This window comes from Stegodyphus dumicola, chromosome 8, assembly GCF_044657685.1.
Source record: "Stegodyphus dumicola isolate Sdum_Otavi_A_Nest chromosome 8, ASM4465768v1".
Classification (NCBI taxonomy): domain Eukaryota; kingdom Metazoa; phylum Arthropoda; class Arachnida; order Araneae; family Eresidae; genus Stegodyphus; species Stegodyphus dumicola.
The window spans coordinates 130022491-130050066 of NC_140775.1; the positions used below are offsets into that span (position 1 = coordinate 130022491).

Consider the following 27576-nt stretch of genomic DNA (forward strand, 5'->3'; position numbering starts at 1 on the left):
CAAACATTATCAATATACCAAAAGGGAAAACATTTTAAAATACAAATTTTAATTAATAAATGTAGACTGTGTGATATATTAAAAAAATAAAACACTTAACATTTTTCAAACAATTCTTTAAGTTTTTTTAGGGCTGTTCATGTCCCCATGTCCACAGCAATCTCTTGTTTGCTTAAAAAAACCAGAGAATTCCATACCAGCTATTTATCTAACTCATCTTGTTCCTTTTAGCAATTTTGCTGCAAAATATTGTTTTCCTACAGAACTTTTACCGCAGTTTCCTCCACTGCTGGCAAATTCCACAAGTGCAATTTTAAAATTGAGTTGAAGGCAAAAAAATAGCACGATTTGTCTCTTAAAATGTTGGAACTGGGAATACTACAAAAAGATCACATATGAAAATTGCTTGACTGAAAGATTGTTATGGACATGCTTGGCTGAAAGATGCTGATGTGCATGTTTGCCAGATTAGAATATACATTCTAAAAATTCGGCAACTTCTAGCGGTGGCGTTAATATAGTACCAAAATACCTAGTGGTACCAAAATTTCAATGTGAAAATTTCAGATTATGTTCTCCCCTTCAAATGATAGGTGAATAGAAATTTACTTTTAAAAAATGTGATACATAATAAAAAGTTAAAAGTATGTAGGTTCTATGCTAGTTGTGCAATATATGGAGTAAAAAATTAATTTTACTATTTACAACAAACCCCACAAGTACTCATAAAATTATCAGTTTGAAACAACAACATTAAATGTATTTTAATTTATATTAGATATTTTACTATAAAAACTAATTCTAATTTAAGTAATGTGGTCATAGCTCTTAATTAATCAATTTCGTAGTCAAAATGAAACTGATTAAATTTATAGGACAAATTAAAGATTTTTTGTTCGTCAAATGAAATAAATACTGTGAAAACTGGCTATGCAACATGTGGAAAACAAAGATCTCATGTTTTGAGCAATGGCAACAGTTACTAATAGCTGTTTCTAGATTCTTCCCATTTGTCAGTTTCTGAAGAATTATCCTGTAGACAGATTTTATTTTGCTTAGACAGGATTTTATATGTAAAAATAATACAATTCCTTTACAAGATGCTGTTGGAGGGGACACGCAAATTTATGTTTAAAAACTGATATTTATCATCAACAAAATAGTGTTTTCGTTTTCAAAAATATACGTACATTTCATATTGCACTAAAAAGATTATCGTATAATAAAATTTTGCAACATTTATTCACACATATTTTGAAGAAAGATATTTAGTAAAGGATTCAAAATATTCATTTATAACATAAAATACGTTCGCTATTTTCTTATAGTTTTACAATCTCTTTCTTAGCTTCAAACAATAACTACATGGCATAAAAATGCACGTTACTGAAAGTTCACTTCCTTTAACTCCAGATATTTAAAACACATTTTTACTCTGATATTTTGGTAAAATCTAGTATATAGTATCGCCTTCACACGATTTTGAAAAATTACCAAAATGACTCATTTAATGCTCATCGTAAATGCCACTTTTACAGCTCCTAATCATATCGCCAAATTCCATGTGTACCTTATACTAGGATTAAACCAGTATTTTTTATTTGAAATAAATGGGGATTTGATGAAATTATTTGGCTAATTTTTGGAATATGGTAACAGGTAGTTTGGCGACATTTTAGTAAGGCGATAAAGGTTACTAGCTAGGACTTTGTCGATAAAGTCAAGAGTGTGTGCAATGCCATTTTTGTGCAATTCTGGGATGTTTTTTTAAGTGAAAATAGGTCGACGTTTACATGGATGATACCGTGTATGTGCAATTCTTAAAAACGCGGGAAGCAGTGGGCGATTCTGCACTTTCTCCCAATTTCGCAGCTAATCTTCGTCATGATTAAGCACTTTTGTTCCATAAAAGTTCTAGCATAAGCATCATTCGGCTAGCAGATTGTTGGAAAAAAATTTTCAGTAAAAACAAAAACATGCCTTTACTTCGTGAAAACAAAATGGCATCCAAATAAAAAACTAGCAGGTTGCTGTAGCAGGGTTGGTCGCCAAAAAATCACCAAGTTACCATAATCCAAAGATTAACCCAGATAACTTTCGAGTGCTTTGCCACAATTAAATAAATCAAACCAACCATCAATTTTTAAATCATTTCTCAGAATCTAGCAGTCAAAAAGCATGAAATTCTCACTATCAAAAATACAGATAGATCAGTTACTAACAAGAAAAAAGTTACCAAGAAATAAAATAATAATATAGTTCACATTTAAACATCAATATTTAAAAGCACTTTTTGAAGTAAACAAAGAAAAAAATTGGAAATTTGCAATTTAATAATCTGATTTAACATCTGATCTGTACAAATGATATACAATAATTCACTTCTGGAGTACTTTAAATATAACAATTGCCCTATTCTGATTTATTTATATTTATAAAATGAAAAAATACTTAACAGATGTGGCCTTAGCAAACATAATTTTTCAAAGTACTTAGCAATCAGCTAAAATCTATCATATGCACTCAATACAAATTATTTTACATAATATTTTACCTCATTGTTAAATACAATACTTATGTCTACATGTCTGCATAAAATGGATTAAGACTGTCAACACTTTTAGCAGCAGGACGAGCTGAATCGGTAACAATTGTGACTTTATTGAATACACCTCGTCCAAAATAATCAGCAACTACTGAAAATCCATCATCAGCTCTTTCCAACTGATGATGAAACTGCTCATGAAGGTCTTTATTTTGCTCTTGAGCTCTTATAATCCCTAGCACTTTCTGGTTTTCAGTTAAACATAATGGGCATTCTGAATCATGCTCAGCACTGTAACTCTCAAAACACTGCTGATGATAGGAATGCCCACAAAGAAAATGTACAGAAGGTAGTTCTAACTGATGGGTACAGCCACTACATTTGGAAACTTGAAATATTTTAGCATTAGTCCTCAGTTCTTCCATTTGATTTCTCATTTTTTCAGTTTCTTCTCTGTACTGTTTAATTAAACGCTCATCTTCTGAAATTTGATCATTTTCTTTTTGTAAATATCTTATTATGTAGTCTTTAATTAAATCTAAAGTAGCAGTGTGACTCTTTGCCATTATATCTACTACTAAGATAGGTGATAGCAAATTATTTTTCTCAACTTCATTCAGAATGGTAAGTATGTAGGGCTTCTGATTTCTTTCCTGCTGACAGAAAAACCACAGGGCTTGAACCCAGAGGTTTGGATCATTACTTCCAAATCGCTCACAGGTCTTCATTATAGCATCATTGTCCCTATTTTCTATATGATAAAAAATAATCTGCTGATACAGTTTTGCTTTTTCATATAAATGCAAGATACCAGATTTGAAATCACTCATCTGACATAAAACAAGAGCTTGGTTGATATTGTAACTTGCTTCAGAATTTCGCAACATATCCATTATTTTTAATTCAATTTTCTTTTTAGCTACAGGATTAGTTTCTTTGCCATACGTTTTAAGACATAATTCAAGATATGTGTTATACACAAGACTAGATGATGTGGGACGGATTTTTATCATATGTTCAAGAAATTCCAATAACCTTTCCGAATTGTTTACAAAAATATGTATGAATTCTTCCGGATTTGAAGAACAACATTTTTCAGAAATTGACTCACTGGAGCTGTAATCTGTACACAAGCGTTTTAGCAATTGTGTTGTTTGCTCTGGTACTTCTGTCATAAGTACTTTACCATATGCTTTCATATTTCCCTCAGCTGCTTCAAAATCTAATTTTGCTATATACTTTAATGCTTTATCGTAATCTTTCAGATCTTCGAGAAGAATTTTTAAATACCATTCATGTTGGTCATGATGTTCAGCTAAATACAAAGCATGTTTATAATAACCTGCTTGCCGGCAAACTTTCATAGCTGTTTCGACATCAAAATGAATTTCATGGTCTTTGGTCATGATAAATTCATCAAGTTTTGATATGTCCTTCAACTTTGTGTAACAGTTGAGTAATAATGTTGTATGATCTTCAGTTGCTAAATCTTTTTTATGAAGAGCTTGTAAATAAGCTGTTAAATTGTGAATTCTCTGTGCATCAAGAAATTTTCGAATAACATATGAGGCTTCCAGCTTTCCAATGGTTTTGATGTATTGTGCTATAGCTCCATCATGATCCCCCTTAGTGTACAAATGATCTCCATACTGCCGAAATATATCTATCAGACCATCTTCATCATACTGTTGACTTTTAGCCAAACTTATAGCAAGTGCATACTGATTTTTCTTAAATAGCATGTCAAGCTTAGTTTGAGTGTCCTTCTCTTGTAAATTAAATAGCTTTCCATCTTGGGAAAGAACATATAATGATCCCCATTCAGATATAATGTCTACAACAGCAGGCAGTGGTGCAGAATAAGCAATAAATTTGTTCTGTATATCATACACTGTAACAATATTCATCTCTATTGGAGGTGAAGTTATAGCAGAAGAATGCACAGCTTTAGTATCCTTTCCAACAACAACTAAATAACTTCTAAACCAATGCAATAATATTTTCTCCCCTTCAAATGCTAGGCATGGCCCTCTGCCATCATGCTGATAAAAGTAAACTGCATCATGACGTCCAATTACAAATTGATGATCTTGTTTAGCATCACTGATAACAGAACATTTAGGCGAGCATCCATGAGTATCGAGAAGAATTTTTGTTTCTTTATCTTTCACAGAGAGATTGAAAGAGTATATTTCATTTGTTGTAGCAGCAAACAGAAATACCTGTTTCCCTTGTGTCCTAAATACGAGACCAGTCAAGGCACTTGAACTAACTTTGAATACCTTTTGCTTACTCTGTCTTTCTCTTGTGATGTCTCCTCTAGCAAATAAGATGCTGCTGTCAGCAAATCCAACAGCCAGAAAATTCATATTCTCATGCACTGCAAAAGCCGTAACTGATGATGTAACACTCTGAGGCCTTATAATTCTCATACATAAAGGTTTTCCTAGTCTGTCAGGTTTTTCAACATTCCATACTTTGATCAGAGGATTTATGCCTGGTTCATCTGCACCTACGGAAACTAGAATTGGATTTAATCTTAGTTGCTCGATATGACTAACATTTAGTTCATATGCTTTAAAGGATATTAACTGGAACTGTCGATTTAAAAAGAAAATATTTCCTTCTACATCTCCTAACACTATTTGTCCCCTCCCACTTGTCGTGCAAGTAACATTTATATCTTTCAGTTTTTCAAATACCTGTGAAGATTCAATATCTTTAACAACCTCCTTCTCAAAAAAGTTGAATCGCCTCCACTGTAAAAAAGCCATACTTTAAAAAGCGCTGGTAAAAAACACACAATGTTGCTGACAGGCGGATTCCCGTGATTACGAAACCTGTTAACAGTGAAGTGAATAAATTTTTAGTGTCAAATTTATGTGGCTAGTTATTAACTTAATAACTATTAAATTTATGATAAATAAGAGTTTAATAAGTTCTATTAAATTTATGATAAATAAGAGTTTAATAAGTTACTTGCAACGCTTATACTTGTATTAAGAATTTTTTAAATAACTTTTTTTTTTTTTTCTTTGAGAAGTAGTTTTTAGAACAGAAGTGGTGTAACTCGGATAAGAAGAGAGTGTAATCCATTCCGAAAACTAAATAAAAATAAAAAAAATAAAAATAAAAATAAATAAATTAAAATTTAAAAAATACATGATATCAATAGATTAATAACTATTTATATTCATACGAAAGCTAGTGATAATTAAAATAATTCTATATTCTGTACTACTACTAAGTACTACTAGGAACATATAGTGAATTTGAGTTTCAGAAAGCAGCGCCTCCTTTTACTCTATATCACGTGAAGAACATCAGTAAAACCAAGGAGGTTAGAATAGAAGGAGGGAAGGTTCACCTCAAACGGTGAAGCTTGGCGGCCATGTTACTGTTATCACTGTGACTTATGCAAGGAAGTCTGTAATTGTAACATTCCCCCCCCTTTTCTTTTTGAAGCATGTCAGCTTATATTGCATATGGATGCACAAATAGATTTTCAAAAAATATTCCTGGGATTACTGTTTACTCGTAAGTATTGATTTTCTTTTTGTGTGTGTGTGTGTAATTTCATAAATATGTTAAAAAATATCACAATGTCATGTTGTTTTCTTTCCAGATGTGAAAAAAAAGACTTAATAATAATCGAAACATGTTAAATACATTTTAATGTTTTTGCTTACAGCTGGTATCTTCGTTCCTTAACATACAATGATATGTGCTAGTAATTAAACTGTATGATTTGAACGCTTATGTAAATAGTTTCATAATTTTCATGAAAAGTAAGAAATCAATTGTTACTATTTTTATGAATTGTAAAAGTGTTAAATAAAGCAACGCTTTCTTTATGCATTAATTATTATTCATTTTTAAGTTTTGTGAACTGTTACGAATATAATTTGTGCATTTGATCGAGATAAACTGTTCAGTTGTTAAAATGTTTTTGCATAAGCTTACAAATTTCTGGGCAGTATTGCGATAATCGTAAGTAAAATATTTACACAATTGAACATGTGAAAAGATATATCCAAAAATTTATATAGGTACATTTCTGTAATTCAGCTTAATTCAGGGTAATTTCTTTGAGATTTATAAATATGAAACGCGCATAAACTGAAATCATTGAATTCACATAAATCTGGTTTATTTTATTAATATTTATTTGCTTGTTGATATAAGGTTGTTGGTTGTGAAAAAAATCTATTTAAAACATTCATTTAAAAAAAACAACATGTTACCATTTTTTTTAGATAATTATCTGCTATTAATTTCAGATAAAAATTATTCTAAGTGATTCTTTAATAAATTGCAATAATATTGCGAATAAATCAGAAATATCACTTCTTAAAGAAACAATTGGAAAGTATACCCAACAAGTTGATAATAAAACCTATACAAATTCTTGAAGTTATGCAGAAACATCATTTAGATTTCGAACTATTTCTTAATGATTTTCTGTACTTAGTAAATTACGGATATCATCTTTATAACTTTAAAACAAAAAACTAACAATAGCGAAGCATTTCATTATAAATTTAAGATATTTTTACTGGAAAATCCCTGCATTTAACAGCTGAGAAACACGTACGTTTCACTACCGTATGGCAAATGTTTTGAAGTTACAAACATGGGCGCCGCTTGTTCCGTGGAGTTTCATTCCCCGATAGTGGAGGAAACTGCGAACCCTCCCTCCTTCTATTCTAACCTCCTTGAGTAAAACATATTTCCGAGATGAAAGTAAAGGGATTAGTCTAGACACCGTCGAGATTGAAGAAGGGGTCGTTTTTTGCGATCTACTCGACAGAGAGCGAGTCTGCTGTCATCGTCTCGATCATCATATTAGAAATCGACGCGTCGGAAATTTTTCCGTCAGCTGGACAGCTGCCGTTTAAGTTTCTGACTGTCGTTTTACAGCTAAACTGAGGACGGCAAAGGTCACGGATTGTTTTTGAAAGTGTACGTAATAGATATTTTAATTTTTTAAGATTTTTGAAAAACTCGAGTACTTCGCTATAGAAGTAACGCATTTCATGCTGACGATTCTACATTATTTATTTATTCTACATTATCAATGCCTTATTTAAATTTTAGTGAAAATAATATATTTGGTGTTTTCCTATTTCACATATAAAGAAGGGGTGCATACTTTTAATTTAAAATTGTAATTTTTAAACTAATGTATATATCAATGCACTTAATTTCATGTTTTGATGAGTAATTTATAAATTTTGAAATTCTATGTTTTAAATTATAATGTATTTCCCTCTACTTTTATTTGAATTTGTAGTGTATAAAAATGTAATACATTAGACCTGCATTAAAGAATATGCAGTATATAATTCAAACTATGCACATCCTAAATTCAAGATTTACATTAAATTGCTTTGAGTTAAAAAATTTATTTAAGTAGTTGTAACTGTACCGATATCAATGTCAATTTCCAATAGTTTCTAGAATCTCCTGTATAAAACAAGTTAAATTCCTGTATAATTTTCCGTTAAATTTTTGTCAATATTATAATGCAAGATTTATAATTAGTTATCAGATTTTTAACATGGTCTACTTTTAGATATTACATCAGTTTTGCGTATATTTATTCAGATCTAAAAAGTGCTTAGTTTTGGTTTTATGTAATTACGGAAAAGCCGTGAGGGTTGCCTTCGTGGAGGACATTCTAAGGGAAACTAGCTCGTATACACGTAACACATGGGGAAAACTACTAAAAAGTCCATGCAACCAGCCCGTTCGCGGGATTCCAACCTTGGACGAACTTCTAGTGTTCAGCGATTTTACTGGCCGCTGGTGGGATCGATTTAAAAAGGGTATAAATATATATGTACTGCAATTTCTTTCCCTGCATCTGTTAATATATTTATACAGTTTTATATATATATATATATATATATATATATATATAAAACAGATTTTCTGTGCCTTAAACTTCTATGCTTCTGGAAGTTACCAATGATATATCTGTCATTACTAATGATATATTGGTAATAACGCCCATGTGTCCAGTTCGTTCGCAGTGTTCAGACCCCTACCAGTGTTCAGCGATTTTACAACACGGTCACGGCGGGATCGATTTAAAAAGGGTATAAATAGGAATATGTATTGCAATTTCCTTTCACTGCATGTGTTAAAATATATATATATATATGTGTGTGTGTGCAAAATAATATGTTTTATGATTTAACCTATAGTTATTTAATTTTTCTTTCTATTACTTTTGTTAAATGTTTGTTATATTTTTACTCACTGCTTATTGGTATCTACGATATATAGTATATTTGTAGCTACGTGATAGGTATAATTCCTGAATAAATAAAATTATTGATATAATCATGGGTTGCTAAAAATTAAAAATTTTTTTGATTCAAATTCATTATTAATATTAAACACGCGTACGCGGTGCTATGTTTCAATGATTTGACTTATGACGCTGTTGCATAACCTTTTCAAACAAAATAATGTATTTTAATCATAAAATTCCTGTTAACAAATAGTTTACAAACATGTAACCTTTTAGAAAATTTGCATTTTGCAAAAGATCATACGTAAAATTATGTTTACGTTTCTTCACATACCTGAAGTTTAGAAAAGGCAATTTCTTTCTACATTTAAAATATCCATAAACGTTCCGCGTATTTCCAAACCCTACCCCACTTTTCAAATTTTTGACGTCACGGAAATATCGACTAGTTTCACCTGGTAAGACGCCTACCCCACTTTTGACTACTACGGCGCGCTTTCGAAAGAATTGTGCTGCTGAATAGTGTGTTTAGGTGCTAATTGTGAGATTTTCGCAATTTAAATTATTATGAGTGGGAATTTACGCAAAATCTTTAGTGAATGGTTATTGTTTAACGCCGTAGTGTATTTGAGGAAAGAGGAGAATAATTCACTGCTGATGTATACATTAACAGTATGAAAAATCTGGAAGGTGATACTCGGCAATAAATGTGTTACATTTCATCGCAAAATTCAGCGACACCAGTAAAACAAACGAAAATGTTCGAAAAACTTATCCACATCTGAAGCCACTATACAAAAATTGTATGTGTGCCAATACAGCAATTTAAATTTAAAAAAAAAAAATTGCAGAAAACTTCAGATCAAGGAATAAGAATTGCAGTGCCTCTATGTGCTTAAAAACTACGAAGCATTCTGCAGACTTTCGTGCCAAAGTCAAGTTTGACAAATAGATTAATACGTTTTGTTTCTTTTAGTGTATATATTTCAAAATTATTAAAATAACTTGAACAGTTGTTTAATTGCTTAAAACAGCAAGTTCATTTATAAAGATATACAAGGAACTTCATAATTCATTGCTTTGTTGAACAATTGAAATTTACTAAATTACCTAACTTTATAATATTAAATATCTTTGTAACTGTGTTATTATGCTCTGTTTTATAAAAGCTTAACTACTTCTAAAAGCTAACTACTAACTAAAAGCTTAGCTATTTACCATTCATTTGTTATACATTAAAATATTTTCTGATTTATTTACTAAATGCGTAATCAATTATCAGGATTACTAAATGTATTAAGAATTTCCATACATGCCTGTGCAGTGTGAATGCATGTTTGTGTAATGAACTTTGATTTTCATGAACGAAAAAGAAATACAATCTCCGAATGAGTACTTTTTTGTTTTCCAGTTCCTGTGTTTAGCTGTAAAAGTAAATTCACTTCAAGTATATGGCTGTGCAATTGATTTTGACGATGTAAATGCTGAAATGTATGTATAGTAAAAACTCAACAAAAAAAAAATATCCGGAAAGCTCTTGAAATTTTGGATAGCCGAGCATATAAAAAATGAAATATTGTAATAAGTGAATGGAAAAATAAACTACTAGTCTAAAATCATAAAAACAGTTCGTCTTATTTGTATCAACTTGACTATCAAAAGCCAATATTTAATATTATGCACGATTTTGAAAAAAAATGTATGCTGCTGATCTTTGGAATATGATAATGAGTGATTTTTACAATGGTTGTTATGTGGATTAAGACTGCAAGTTGAGACTTTAAATATGAACAATAGTAATCTGAAAATTTGAAGTAGTAATTTTATATCCAACAGTCTCTGCCAAATAACTTCCATGTTTTAAGTAATTAAAAAAAATATTTTTAACCACTTATTATTAATTTTATAAAGTACATTCTATAATTTAAATTTTATTTACTTTCATCTATTTTTAATGTTTGCCATTATAAATTTCATACTATGTACATTTTTAAGATTTCATAGTTGCTAATTAAACTTCCTTTATATTTATTTAGTTATTCTATGCATACATTTATATTTTATGTAAGAAAGGGATTTATGTGCAACAGATATACAGTGAAAATCATTTAACACAAAACTGAGGGGACTGAAATATTTTTTCGTGTTAAAGAATATTGAAAAGAAAAAAAAAAGCATATATTCAACAAAATTAAGCTTATTAGAGTACATTTTATTTACATAGATATGTATATATGGATGTATTTAATAAAAACCAATGAAACAAAAACATCCACAAGAACTTAATGGAATTTAATACAAAATTTTCAAGTTTTCGAAAAACAAAACATTTATTGAGTTTTGGGAAAATAATCCGATATTTTTCTTTGCATTGTCTTTTTTAGCATCAAATTGTTCAATGTCAAACATTTTTTTATTCATTTTACCATTGGAATGTGCGTCTAAATAACTGTCCATACTTTTTATGATATTCCTCATTTCGGATGACATCGGAACAGGAATTGCATTCATTTTATTTTCGTCTCTGCATCAATGATCTTTTTAGCTTTGAACAAACTCCAAAATAACTTTGTCTGCCATAATTGGGGCTGTACACTCATTATCATAAACTAATGCAACGAATTCTTCCGATAGTACAGTAGGACAGTTCATTAATACAGAAACTTTTTCAAACATTTCATTAAGTGTCAGCTCAGTTTCAATATCCTACTTCTCCATTTCTTTCGGAGCCAAAGAATCTGATACTTTTGAGAATCGAGTGTAATGAAAATAATTTTCATTCAACCGTGGAGTCGCTGAATTCTATGCAGTGCAACATATGAGCCAAACTCACTAATTTTTACTCACACTGCCATGATCACTGAATTCCAAAGCTAACTGATGAGAGATGAGATGTTTGTGTGGCGTTTGTAGACGTGGAAGGCGAAAAGTCCGTAGATAAACAAAACTGGCTCGTGTCACAGGCTATTCCGAGGGTATTTCAAAGTCAAATTAGCCTCTTTTCTACGAAACATGTGAAACCACCTCTCTTTCATTTCACACCCCGCTTAAATCTTGCCAGCAATGCCAGTGATTTCTGTATTTTGTTCATTTCCAGAAAGGATATCTTTTCGTGTTAAGCGGTTTTTGTTTCGTGTTAAGAGAAACAAAATGCATGAAATTACATAGTACAGTCAAAAGTCGTTAATTCGGACACCCATAATCCGTGTTAACCGATATTTCGCGTTAAACGTATTTCACTGTATACAGATGTGTTTGGACTATGTATATGAAAATAATTTTTTAAAAGGAAAATTTATAATCCTTCCAAAAAATTTTTGTGCATTATGCTGCTAAAAATTGATCAGTAAATATATAAAGAAAGAAATTTAGAACCAATTTTTCAGAAAGAATAAAAATTGAAATTCAAATTAACTTGATAAAATCCTGTTTATACTAGTAAAATCTTTTTAAATTGGAAGATATTTTTAATGATTTTACTTCCCTCCCCCCCATTTTCCTTTGCTACTGCTGTTTGATAAGAGGTTCTAGTAAAGTTTTGTATTAAAATTATTATGAACTTTCAAAGATTTTCCACTGCAGGATTTTAATTTTTTCTACATTTTTAAGGGCATGTTTTCTTTCTTTCTTTCTTTCTTTTTTAGATTAGAAAAATATTTTTAAATCGGAAGATATTTTCAATGATTTTCCTTCGCTTTGAGGAGGACTAGAATTTTTTGGTGAACTATTAAGATAAAAAATATATTGAAATGGTTCATCAGCTGATTCTGGATACAGAGAAGCAAGGATTTTGTTTTAGAAGGGGAAATGTAATTAAATTCGACATATCTCCTCTTGACGATATTATGTTAAAGTTGGTTGGATTTCTCACCTTTCTTGTTCTTTTATACTACTTTTTTGGTTTTTCTTGTGATGGTTTATTTTAACATGTTGACTGCCGTGGGGGTCACCGATGACCTGCACTCGACTTGGCTACAGCGCCGTGGGTGCCACTGGCAATGCGACCAATAGTAAAATACATAATTAGAATAAATATTGATCTGATAAATTTTTAAATTGTACCATTGTTACTATAATGGTTTGAAGAAGAATAAATCGTAAGAATTTAAATTATAAATCACAAAAATGGTCTACAGATGTTTGGAGGTCGCTGGTGACCCCCAGCATGAAGCACGATTATATAACATTATGTTCTGTAGATAATATTTCGACATAATATATATCGCATAATAAAAATTTCAAGTTGGCGTCATGCGCAAATCACGTAAAATGCACGCGGCAGTCAACGTGTTAATTTTTACATTTTAAATTATCCTTGTTCCATATTTATAGGATTTTATGAAGATCATTTGAACTTCAATTTTTTAGTCTTTGTGAAAAGTTGTTTCTAAATTTCTTTATATACTATGTATAAGAACTCCCACACTCCTAGAAAAAACTAATTTATATATTTATTTATCCCAAATTTTTATTTTGAAACATTTTAGTACGTTCTTTTCCTCAATATTTTAAAAGTTGATTTTTTGTTGAACTGAAATATGTAATATGGAAAAATTCTATCAAAAAACATAACTCAGAATCAAAACAGGAGATAAATAGAGATAATAATAATGTGGGATATTCGATTCTCTTCCCCTAATAGTCATTTGAAACATTTTAGTGTGTTTTTCCATTCAGCTGAAACAGTAAAAATATAGAAAAATTCCGACAGAAACATAATTCGGCTTAGAAACAAAACAGGCAAAAAAATGGGTTGGTGTCAGGAAACTGATTGTTCTAAAACAGGGCTTCTTAAACTTTTTTTCAGTTGTGACCCTTTTTTATCATAGATTTTTTTCACGACCCCAAAATATTTATGAAAATTTTGTGGGTATATTGTATGTTGTCGTCAACAAAGTCTGCTTGGCGAGATTTGCGCCAGTGAAACTGAAAAGTACCTCAGAAACTAAACATAAAGATTAAGTAAATAAATCTGAAGAATTTTTTTAAAGAATGAGCTGAGAGCATTTAAAATTAAAATGTGTTTTTGAAAAAATATACAACAGTTCCTGAGGATTTACAGGCATCCTTAACAGTTTCATATTTAATTGCAAAAAATTTAAAACCTTATACAATTGGAGAATCGCTCATTCTTCCTTCATCAATTAAAATGACATCATTTATGCATGCAGAAAAATATAGTAACTATTTAAAAACAATAGCATTAAAAATAGATACTGTTTCTCACCAAATTTTTATCATATCGGGCACTATAGAATACAAAATCCAGTCTTTACTATAAAACTCGATGAAACTACCGACAGTACTAAAATGTTTCAATTTATCGTTTATGTGAGATATGTTTTTGAAAACGACACAGTAGAATATTTTTTATGTTATAATATGTTTATGTATTAGAATATTTTTTATGTTGTAATATTTGGGAAGGAAAAGCAACTGGAGAGGAAATATTTGAAATTATTTTCAGACATTTTGAAACAATCTTACCTAGACACACTGTGTCACAGTTTGTACTAATGTAAGCTTTTAAAACTAAGCCAACACTTTGGCAAGGAGAATTGAAGCAAAAAAAAAAAAAAAAAAAAAAAAAAAAAAAAAAAAAAAATCTGAAATGTTTCAGATTTTAAATTACGTCCAAAGGGGCGTTTTTTAACATTTTGTGTGTTACCTTTCTTTATTAAATATCATGTTCCTCGCACTTAAACCATAAGATCCAGTGCAACAGCAATATCGCAAAATAGTTTTAAAACGAGCATATCTTTAGAATTTCCGATACACAGACTAACGCGCTGGAGATAAAAATGTTTTTCCTGCACAACGTTGCCATTGCTCGCTTTGAAATCCTTGAGTTTGTTAATCAAAAATTCGTCAAAGTTTTAAAAAATAGGAAATCGATCATAAAACAAATTTCAAATTTGGTCTTCCACATGCTCATATTCGTTGGAGGATTACGTTATTCAAAATTCGATAACTCTATGTACCGTTATTTTATGACAATGTGAGAAATATACAAACATTTACGCAGATTTTCATTATTTAATTTCTTCAAATATAATGCAGGACTCTAACATTTTATGGCAACAGTTTGAAAAGTGAACCGACATTTATCACAAGCGCCTGGCCCCAGCCACCACCCCAAGCTTTTATTGGACACGACTTCTGATGTCATATAGTGACGAAAAGAATTCTCTGCAGCATTTTTGTGCGCCAAAAGCTTGAGCTCGAGATCATTTTAGCGCTGAAACAGACGAAGCAATGGAATAATTTGCCATATTTGCGAAAAAATTACAAAAATAAAAAGCAGCTTCAGAAATATATTGTTAATATACATAATATTAGAAAAAAGGTGCAATTCGATGTGCAGTCGATAACGAATAATCATTATCGATAACGGTAATTAATCAATAATCGATAACGGTCATTAGACGAATATCGAAGTCATTTGAGAATAAACACTTTTTATAAGATATAAAAGTTAAGAAACAAAACAATAATACATAAAAAAACAGAATGATAACTCCAATTGATAAAGTCAAATAAACGATATTATAAGTATTTTTCGATTTAAAAGTATCTTATCACTTTATCTTATTTTTAACCATAAATGAGGAGAAATTAATGCCTAGGATTAGAAAGTAAAAAATTAATCTGACTAACGAACAATTTTGATACCAAACATAATCTCTATATAACAAGCAATAAATGAAAGGAAGGTTATTTATTTATCAAACAGTTCATTTTTATAAAGAAAGAACTAAATTTTACATTTATATCACTTTTAAAAACACTTTTCTGTAAAATAAACCGCTAATTCATGAAAACTGCGGCAGACATTATTTACACAGTAAGAGTTAAGTGCTATTTCTTGACATTGCTGACGAAGCAAATCCTTTTAATGGTCTCCTTTTATATGAAATTATAAAATACATTTCTTAAATATCAGTATAGCGCTATGAATTGCATTGAATACAGATTGCATAGCCAAACACTATTTACGCATTATAAAGTTTTATCTATTCCATTAACATGATTAAACAATTTATATAAAAAGTGCCGATATATTTTCTTATACTGTTAGGTTCGTTTTAATTGCAAATATTCTGTTACATTGCACAAATTCACATTAACACAGGAAAGAATCAAATCCAAAGTAGTTATAAGTTCCCCTTGACATAACTCAAACGAAACAGATAATGGAATCTTTTCAGCCTGACGTCATAAACGGCAACCAATAAGAACAGGGGTGGTGGCTGGGGCCAGGCGCTTGTACATTTATCCGTCCGACGCAAAATGCCAAAACGAAACTAATAGTCCTTCGGGATTCAAATCCCTTTGGACTTAAAAAAAAAAAAAAAAAAAAAAAAAACAGAAACATGCTTTTCCACAATTTACTAAAGAAAATAATACAGATTTCTTGTTTAAAACGACATATGATAAAATTGACAAATTTTTTTGAAAAATTTCCAAATAAGGAATTAGGTTGGATCTGTGACTCATTTTGCTTTTGGTATTTTCAATTCCAATGTATCTCTAAATGAAAAAGAACAATTAATTGATAATTTTAAGTAACGGAATACTGTGTGTTCAGTTAAGTCTCTAACTTGCCAAAAATTTTAGTTGATTGGAAACTAATATGCCGATTTAAAAGGAATGAAAGTAAATTATTACATTTCTTACATAAAATTGCACAATAAACCTTTAGCTTCTATTTAAAACTTCTAAAATGCTTATGTTACATTTTTCTGTTATGTAAGCATTGAAAGTGGATATTTCACTGAAATAGAAATAATTTTGCTATTGAATTAACATGGAGAACTTTTTTATTGAAATATTTTTTCTCTGTGACATTAGTTGCATCTACTACAAAATAAAGATTAAAGAACTGTTTTTAAAACATTTTGAATTCATTGTCATATTGATCTATGAAGCACTAGATTAGTGAGTTTTTATTACATTATTGACAAATATAGTTTTTAAACAATCAAAAAATTTTCAGCGGAGATAATTATTTGTCAAATATGAATGTGTTTTCAAAGAGGAAATAAATAATAAGTGATAAAAAGAAAATTCAGTTAGAACATTCACATCTCTAACAAAGTAATTTGCTTTGATTTAATCTTTATAATACAATATATTTTAAAATGATAAGGCAAAATACTATGTGAAAGGTTATGCGAAGATTACGATAGTACCTAGAGTATTCAGCATTTCGTATAATCCTATAACCAGATAATAATAATAATATTAAAATAAATTTTATTTGAATGAAGTTTTCTTATTACAGAAACAGTAAAATTATGCAATTACATAAACGAATACACTTTCAGACAATATATTTAATACTGTTTACAAGAGCAAGCCAAAGTTGTGTTTATTTTACTTCGCCCTTCAGCGCATGCTCAAGAATTACTATCCAGGCGAAACTAGTCAATTTGTCCATGACGTCAAAAATTCGAAAAGTGGGGTAGGGTTTGGAAATACGCTAACGTTCCCCACTTCTTTTTTCCATACTCTTTACTAAATCCAGCAGCGTATTTTTCGAAAAATTTCACCATTTACTCGAACTCGGTTTTTTTTTTTCTACCGCCATCCTCAGTAATAAGCACGTGCGAAGCAGCCTCTTTGACAACAAACTACCCCCTTCCTCTGAGCTTGGAGCAATGTAGAGGTGAGATAGACTGGTTGGCTATGCAATAAACGTCACTTCCGCACGAAATTTCCACTTCACTTTCCGCCGACTGAATTTGAATGGGCCAGACTCGCTCTCCCTTCTGCTGTCGACTGGAAAGAGAATCCCGACTGGTTTTCCGATATCGATCTCGACCGGTGTCCAGACTAGACCCCTTAAAAGTCAGGGCCCCTCAGTCGACGAAAAAGGTGAGTTTCTGGTCGGAGACCAAATCAGTGAACTGAAGAATCTAGTATGAGCATAGAAATCGAATTCATTGACGGTTGTGACGAAATATAGCCACGAAATATTCGCGAAGTGTCTATCCACTCGACGTCGGTCGGTCTCTGACAGAATTTTTGATTGACATAGAATCAGGGGGAAAAAAATCACTTAAATAAGATTTACTAATAAAATAATACTTACATTTGAAGTAAAATTTTAGGCTGTCTCACAAAGAATTCTAAACAATATTGTCAAAAATGTATCTTTAAGTTATTTATTTTTAATTAAACACTAAATGCACAGGTGGATAATAATATCTAGTGATTACCACCTTATCAATATTTTTAAAAATTTTTAGTTGTATGAGCCATAATACATATAACTGCTGTGAATATAGAAGTTGATACCATAGACAAACGGGCGATTACAACTGTAATGACTACACAAGGCAGTAACATTTTTAATATTAAGAAGGTAGTAGAACCAACGAGATATATACTCGTAGAGATCGTATCTGCGACCTCCAACCGGTTCGTGTACTTTTACTTCCTCCCTAGGAAACGCAACCCACGACTAAATTTGGCGATTTATCAGGTCTTAACGAAATTGTGACACCAAGCGCATGCGCAAAAGGAAATAACGCTCTCGATTTATGTTTCAAATTTGTGATGGCAGCGAGTATGTCAAACGAAGTGGAAAATGGATTTTATAAAATTTTATTTGATCGAGATTCCTACGAAGTAGTGTCTTCCATGTGTGTCAACATGCAATACTAAATAAGAAAGAGACTAGTTTCAGAAATAAAGAATGTTTAGCTGCTTTGCATGTCAGAATTAAAAAAAAAGTAATAAGTATACAAGATGTCGTGATGAGTTTGTAAAAACGAATCTGTGCAATTGATTCGGTGAAAGAAGTGTTCATCAACTACTTTCGTGCCGGTAAAATAACAATTAATAATATAATATTTTTATTCTACTATACATCCACAGAATTCACTGTTAGTAAATACCGTCAAAATAGTGATGATAAAGGGCAGTCTCATAAACATATATCTGAACGTAGAATTGTTCTACCTAATGGGCGATATGTTTTATTACTTTTCGTGATATTCAGTACATCATATTTCGTACAATGAATTTTACTTAAGATATCAGCATTATTTTAATTGCCCTAGTTAAGAAGCTTTGAAGGCACTTTTTTTTGCAACAGGGGAAAGCACATTAGATTGCAATTGCTTAAAGCATATTAATTCATCCATTACATTATGGAATAATGAATAAATTTATAATTTCTATATGTATATTGAAAGGACAGCTTCAGAATATAAAATTATTCAGACACGATAGAAGGAAAAATCACGTAACTAATTGATTATTTAATAATAAATTAATTGAATGTTGAAGCAATTAATAACACAAAGTAACTTTTGATTTAGTTAAATTTTAAATATAATCACAGACTCTTCTGATAGTAACATCAAAAACGTCTACGAAATCATTGACCAAGAGTGCAGTTGGTTATAGCTGTCATTAGTTTAAACCTTGGACACATTATAGGTGACGATATGAATTTGCCCAGCTCTATCTCATTTTGAAACAATGACCAGGAGATAGATCCAAAGCTCATCTACCCCGCTTCCGTTCCCATTAACTCTTGAGGACTTATTGTTCCATGCTATATACCAGGGCTTAATTTTTAAAATTAGAAGTGTTGGAGCCCTATGGAAGATTGTGACGAAGGAAAGGAAAAATAAATTATTAAAATAGCTAATAATTAGGTAATAAATTAAAATTAATTAATTTGATTAAATTAACTAATTTAATTAATTAAATTAAGAAAAATGTAAAGATAAAGATAAATTTAATAAATTATTAAATTAAGTTTGAATAGTTAAATAGGGAAAAAGTATCGGACCTCGTCTTATGTGAGGCATTGTCCGGAATTACAATTCCACTTAGATGCTAAGAAGCAGCTCAGCTAATCTACGTCTGAGTTTAAACCCTGATTATACATGAAATGTACTATTCCAAGGGATGACAAGTATCACTCTTTTTTTTTTTTTTTTTTTTTTGCAGCAGACCAAGGAAAAAAAGATAAAATGATTAAAGCTCCACTAAGGAGAATAGTGAGAATTCCAGAAAGAGTATGAGGGTATAGAAAACAATTTAAATGAAAAGTGTAGCTTTGAAGATAAAGAGGGAAGAGTTCAAGACTACCTGATTGCGATGTCCTGTCGATATAATTCTAGCCGTCAAGCAGAAATTTTCCCTGATTACTTTTCCTGAATACAACGTGAGAACAAATATAAAACTTCTCGGTACAAGAAGCAGCAGTGGTCCCCCCGTTTGGTTACATCATTCAGAAAGTCTACAGCTCTGCAGAATGAAGTCACTAGCATGGAACGTCCACGACCAGGTTTTCACTTTTAGTTCTTTGAGGAATACAAAATTCACCCGCTCTCATAAGTTCATTGCATATCCTGGAGAATAAGCCTTTGACATATAATTGGAAGCTTTTCTTTCCTCAAAAGTCTCAATCTCTGTGCAAGGCTTCAGTGCGATGGAAAGACAGGCTTGCATTCAGAAGTTAGAATCGGATTTTTAAGACATGTTTACTATTAGAACAAAATTTCTGTGTTAAAATTGTGGTTCACTTGCATAAAAAATGTGCGCGAGTCCTTTTATTTAGGGCTCCGGCTGAAATTATAATTTATCTCGAAAACTGAGAAGTACCGACGCAATTTAAGCTCTGCTATATACACAAATGCCACAAATTGAAGTGAAATTTAAATGCCACCAACCTGCACCCCTTTAATTCTTATTCTAAACTTTTCAAAATAAATACAGATTTATCATATGAATACAGTGCATCAAAACAAAATTATATGTGGTACTTTTTTTTTTTTTTTTTTTTGTTCATTCTTCAAAAATTTATTATGTGACCTCAATAATTTGAAAGAAAAAATTAAATTATATCTGAACAATGGCAAGTTCTGTATTTTTAGTAGAAAGAGCACTCAATCCCTAAATATTAAAAATAAATATTTAGGACTAATAAATATTTTTAATATTTGGAAATTTATTATTCCAAAATTATATGACTATAATAACTCAATGCTTTATGCCACTTCTCTTTTACAAAGGTCTTAAATTTACTCTCAGAGAGAACTAAGGGTTGTAAAAGAAAGCATGGATTTTCATTTTTCTAGAATGAAAAAGTGAAATTATTATTTAATATTTTTATTTAATGTAATGACCGCAAAAATGTACGCCTTAATTTTAAGAAAGTATACTGATCTAATACACTTTTTTCAAAATGCTTTGATCATGCATGAAAACAAATTTTTGTTTATTGAATATATTAATTTTAATATTTTATGCTAACCATAACAAAATATAAACCTGAATTGCCAGTGCTGTGAGCAAACAGGCATAGAAATCATAGGAACAGTACACACTCAAGCAATTATTAAGATACTACTAAATGATTCTCGTTCTTCTTTCTGCATAAGAAAATTGCATATCTTACTATCAGATTTTTGAGAACTTAGGATACCAAAAACCACCTGTAATTATAATGCACTTGTTGGCCTTTTAAATGCTAATTAATAATATATATATTATTAATTAGACTATATATTTATTACATCATTTTATATTTTATTAATTTTAATTTATTTAAATTATAACGTTGCGCGCCTCCAACTTGCACGCAACCAAGAGGTGGCTGTGAAAACTGTATAAAAGATAGAGTCTTGTGAAGGGTTTAAGTCCCTTTTTATTCAACGTAATAAATTACAATTGCGTGCTCTTGACGCTTACAGACGGTGCCAACTCGGCAGTCAAATAAAAATAATAACCTGAAAAGAAACTAAAGACAAGATTCTAACTACGAGGCTCTCTAAAATAACTAATTCACCGCGTTTTACAATACCGCTGCTAATTCAGCAGACTTGAAGCTCACTGGAACGATTACCACTACTTCCCGCCAAGCACCTAGGCCGCAACGCGGGGTTCTTCAATTCTCGCTAACTACCTCCGCGCTCGCTAAGTAAGAATATCACACACCGAACTTGTTTCCTTCCTATTTAAATCAGAATACTTCCGCTGATAATTTGAATGCTTGCGCGTTCTACTAAAATTTACATATTCTGGCATTGGCAGTTCCAGGGGAAAGTAAGGCTTGACAGGAAAGATAGTTTAAACTTAAAATAAATGTTAGTTAAAATAAATATAAACCCTACAAAATATAATTTGAAAGGTTTTTTTTTTCTAATCCGAGAACCTTTTTCCATTTAAATTAATGGTAAATAGTCCTTTGATATTTTGTTTATAAAAATGTTCAATGAAAGATTGCTTTCATTATGTATTAAAAAATCTGATTTTAATTAAAATTTGAAAATTGTTCTTTAATTATATCAGCTTGACATTATTAAAATAATTGCCATCATTTTAAATTTTAAATTTCAAGATAGTTATTTCTTGTAAGTGCGTAGTGCATATTAATAACACATAAGCTAAAATAGTAACAAATATGCCAAACTTATGGTGTACATAATCCTTGCTGTATAATAAGAGGGAAAAAATATTAAAAACAAGTCTTAAAATATTTTCATGCTTTTAAAATGAGATATATTTCTTGCAAGAGAGGTAGCACATAAAACTGTCATTTTGCCAATGTAATTAATATTAAACCGCTACCATTGTCAAATTACTTAGCTGACACATTAGAAATAATTTTTCTCTTGCAGTAAATGCTTCTACATTGTAAATCTTATGACGATTAACAATTCTCTTAACCTGTTCAATGTCCATACGACTCCCATCAACTCCAATTTGTTGCCATGATAAATGCTTCTATATATTTTTAACAGTTTTCATAAAAATTAAAATTTGTAAAAAATAATTTCCAACATTTAGGATTGCGCACTGTTGTAGTTTAAATGAGAAATCAACTAGGATTTGATAAAATAACATTTATTAACAGACTTCAGAAACAAGCATGAGAAATACCTAGATATAAAATGGTTAAAAAAATTTCTGCATATAATTGTTCCAATCAACAACTGTATTGCATATTACAAAACTCAACTGAGGTCAGTCCATGGTACCAATGATACATAAATTTTACAGCACCAAGGAAATTTAAATGAGATCATTCAAACCAAGTGCGAGATCTGAGACTTTTTTCTGGGAAAGATCTAAGATTGAAGCTTTATTTTGGTGTATCGTAATTGGTAACCACATCATTTCAGGATTATTTTTATAAAATTTTCAGCTATGAGGAATCCCTTTTTTCTGCAGTAATTTCACTGCTTCCTCCTAATTTTTTTTTTTTTTTTTTTTTTTTTTTTTGTAAATTCCAGGCAACTTTGCTATTGAACAAGAATTTCTATCTACAGAATTAAAGAGAAAGTATTTTCACAAAAAATTAAACAAGTTACACTGAAATAAATGCTTAATAAAGCAAACAAATAAATATTGAGCTTTTCTATTTTGTACATTTTGATTCCCTTTAGGCCATACATACTTTGTTATTTCATAAATCACCATTTCATATTTTTAATTTTATAATTAACATCTTACTGGATTTAAACTTAAGATCTAATATGCAGCAAAATCCCAAATCTGAAATTGCCAATGCCATGAACATTCTAGATCTTTGACATTGTACTATCTCTAACAGCAGTCAGTATAAAGCCATGCTATACAGGATATAAAAAATTGCAGCGACAGTTTGTTTTTCAAGGATGTTCATGGTCTGAACAACATTTTGTTGTTTCGGAAATGCTGCTTAGCACAGCCAAAAAACAAGTCCAGCAGACATTAAATTAAATCGATGGAACATCGTGCATAATTTTTTAAATTTCTGTGGCATATGCTCAGAATGAGAATGTCAAACAGGGCCCGATAAATAGGTTCTGCATGCTTTCATAGAGGACTGGGAAATTAAATACATCTTCTGTTTTGAAATGACATCAAAAGGAACAATTTCTAGATTTCATTACAAATGCTTTATATATTGCAGTCCAATGCACAAAGACTATGGTTAGTATTGGAAAAATGCACAACCCAAGCTGTACGGCATGTAAATTATATTTATTTAATGAGAATAAGAAAGTGTAATAAACAAATAATAACACATGAATATTTGGCTTAGTTCACTCATAAAACCAAGATGACTTAACTGATCACATTGTTGCTATCTTCAAGTTATCACATATTTTAACACTGTTTTTTGCAGTGCCCATATAACAGAAAAAATACCTACATTTCTAATAACAGTTTTTAAATGGAACACTATCATTATGAGTTATAAAATATACTTTTTATGTCTTATTAGGGCAAGTTATTAAATTATAAATTATAGAATTTTTTAAAGTTTGAAAACTAACAGTCCCTTAATGAAGAAAAAGTTACAGAAATGATAATTTCTTATGTCAAAGTAAAAAAAAAAAAAAAGATATATTTATAATTTATTTAAATCTATTATTAAAGGGGTAGTGTTTACGTTCCTCGTATTAGAATGGCGCCGACATGGATGACGCAGTTTCGACTTTAAATATACTTAATAAATTCAATGACTCTTGGTCTATTTAAATCAAACTGAATACATTTAATAATATAACATTCACAGGTAAACATTTAGTAATAATTCAGGAGTACAGATAAGCTTTGAAATAAGAATTACAACCGTTACAGGTCAGCTACGCCTTTAGCGACCGAATTCTACGAACGACAAATCTCAAAAGAGTGTTGCCAACGCAGGGCAACGAAAAGGTGGAAATTAATTCGATAGGCGTGGAAGTGAACATACTCCCACCCTATCAGGTTTAGTCCCGATACACAGGCAAAGGTGAAAGTTTATTAATTGGTCTTTTGAAGACACCAGTTTTAGTTTTGACTGTAGCTAAGCGAACTAAGCCGTCTTTGCCCGGATGGACATCGATGATCCGTCCTATAGGACAAGCTAAAGGTGGAGATCCATCTTCGATGACAAGAACCACCGTGTCGACCTTTAGGTTGGGTTTGGTGTGCTGCCACTTGGATCTCTGCTAAAGAGAAGTCAAATATTCCCTTTTCCATCGATTCCAGAATCCGAGACGTACATTCTGTACAAGTTCCCACCTAGAACTCCTTGTGCGAACAAACTGATGTGTCTGGAAAGGAAGTCAAAGTATCACCTGTAATAAAATGAGAAGGGGTTAAAACATTAATAGAGTCAATATCAGAATCGTTCACGTAAGTAAGTGGACGTGAATTCAAAATAGCCTTGATCTGAGTAAGTAGCGTTGACAAATCTTCGTAGGTTAAAAGAATTTCTTTCAATACTCTTCTCAGATGAAATTTCGCTGAGCGAATGCCGGCTTTCCATATTTCTCCGAAGTGGGGCGAAGCAGGCGGTATAAAATGCCATTCAATAGATGACTTAGTTAGTTCTCGGGAAACCGATTCTGTTGCATACAAGGAAGACCAAATCTGATTTAATTCTTGTAGTTTTCGGCATGCTCCCACAAAATTGGTACCGTTATCACTGTAAATGTGCCGTGGTGCACCGCGACGTGAAATGAAACGTCTAAGTGCCGCGATAAACGAGTCTGCCGTCAGGTCACTGACTGCTTCTATATGCAGAGCTTTAGTCGACAAGCAAACAAACAGAGCTATATAGCCTTTCGTTGTTTTAGAACCACGACCCTTATTAAATTTCATGGTAATAGGACCAGCGTAATCCACACCAGATGGGTAAAAAGGTCGTTCCAAAGTCACACGATGTTCAGGTAAGTCACCCATCAATTGCGGATTTGAAGCAGCTTTAAATCGATGACATATTAAGCAATGGTTGACACAACCGCGTATCAATCTCTTTCCTCCAATTATTCAGTAAAATTGCCTGATGAGGTGAGATAATAAAGAAGGACCAGCATGAAGATAAGAAATATGAAGTTCTTTCACTAGTAATTCGCCAAATTTATGTCGAGAAGGAAGTATGACAGGATGTTTGATGTTAAATGCTAAAGATGAATTTCGAAGACGTCCTCCCACCCGTAAGAGACCATCTTTATCTACGAATGGATATAGAGAACGTAATTAGCTCTTCTTGGGTAAAGGTTCATCTTCCTTAATACATTGTAAATCATCTTTGAAATAATGATTCTGAATTCAACGAATAATGAAATTTTCTGCTACTCGAATCTCTAGAAATGTTAGCGGCATAAGGCAGCTGGAGTTAATGCCACTACGTGAAATGTTCTGAGTAACAAGATGCTTCTTGCAATTAGTAATAAATCTTTAGAAGTAAGCCAGAATACGAACAATTTTACAACGCGAAGAATAATGCTCGAACAAATTAGATAATAAATCATTCGATTCACGTATATGAGAAATAAAAATAGGATCAGATCTTTGTTCAGCCATTACTTCAGTATCATCTTCAGATTTTAATTCATATTTAGGCCATTTTTCCTCTTCCTGACGCAACCATGGTGGACCATTCCACCACAAAGTACAGTTTGGTAGGGGTTGAGGTTCAAAACCACGAGAAGCAATGTCTGCAGGATTCTGTTTAGAAGGAACATAATTCCAATGTTTAATAGGTATCATTTCTATGATTTGAGATATTCTGTTTGCCACAAAAGTTTTCCACTTACGTGGATGAGCGGATAGCCAAGACAGAACTACCTTGTAATCCGTCCACGCAAAGATTTCGAAATTAAACTTCTTTAAAATGTTCAATAGAGATCGCATTAATCTGGTCGACAAATACGCAGCACAAAGTTCTAATCGAGGAATGGATACTTGCTTTATAGGCGCGACTTTAATCTTTGTTACCAAAAGATTAACCTTAACCGTACCATTGCATTTTTGGCGACAGTAAATGGCTGCTGCACAAGCCTGCGAAGATGCATCAGAAAATCCATGTAGTTGGATAACACTGTCCGTTGTAAGTATGACACATCTCGGAATTTCACAATTATTGATTTGACTGAATGTCTCTTGAAATTTAAACCAATCATCTGAGATATGCTGGGGAACAACTGAATCCCAGTCGCCTTTAACTAACCATAGCTTTTGATAGAATATTTTAATCAATATAGAGATAAGAGACCTAAAGGATCGAAAATGCGAGCAGATTCTGCCAATATGCGTCTCTTTGTTATAGGTGCGTTGATGTGCAGTGTAGCTTTAAAACTAAAGGTATCAGTAGTTGAATTCCAAAAAAGTCCTAAGACTTTCGAACTCGAATTAGGAGATATCTCGAAATCAGAATTCAACGAATAATGTTCCTTAAATTCAGTTAAGAATTCTACAGAATTTGAATTCCACTTCCTCAAATCAAAACCACGTGCATGTAAAATTGGAGATATTTTCTTGCAGACAGATACTGCATCATCAACTGTATTTGCACCCGATAATAAGTCGTCCATATACATATCCTCCTGCAATATACGAGATACATCTGATTCCTCTTTAGAATCTAAAGCTATCTGCTTCTGCAATATACGAGATACATTTGATTCCTCTTTAGAATCTAAAGCTATCTGCTTCAGACATCGAGTTTCTAAAAATGAAGCAGAGGAAAGACCATACGTAACTGTTTTCAACTTGTACGTACGCATTTCATCACTGGAATTGTATCGCCAAAGTATCAATTGATAATTCTGATCTTCAGGGGCTACCATCACCTGACGATACACTTTCTCCACATCGGCTGTGAAAACAATTTTAGGAAATTGAAAATTAATCAAAATCTCAAAAATATCTCTTTGTAATTTCGGACCTACCCCTAAAAGAGAATTCAATGATATACCGTTTTCAGATTTACAGCATGCATCAAAAACTACTCTTAATTTTTTCGTTGTGCTAGAAGGTTTAATGACCG

General features: G+C 31.4%; 1 protein-coding gene across 1 annotated transcript; it reads right to left on the reverse strand.

Moving 5' to 3' along the window:
• Window positions 1-1124: 1124 nt before the first annotated feature.
• Vps11 (vacuolar protein sorting 11) lies at window positions 1125-5430 on the reverse strand. Its single transcript, XM_035377172.2, has one exon. The coding sequence runs from the start codon at window positions 5317-5319 to the stop codon at window positions 2581-2583; it is 2739 nt and encodes a 912-aa protein (XP_035233063.1). The 5' UTR covers window positions 5320-5430; the 3' UTR covers window positions 1125-2580.
• Window positions 5431-27576: the final 22146 nt, after the last annotated feature.

Excerpts from the sequence above, each read along its gene's own strand:
- Vps11 (XM_035377172.2), bottom strand. The coding sequence starts at position 5,319 with ATGGCTTTTTTACAGTGGAGGCGATTCAACTTTTTTGAGAAGGAGGTT.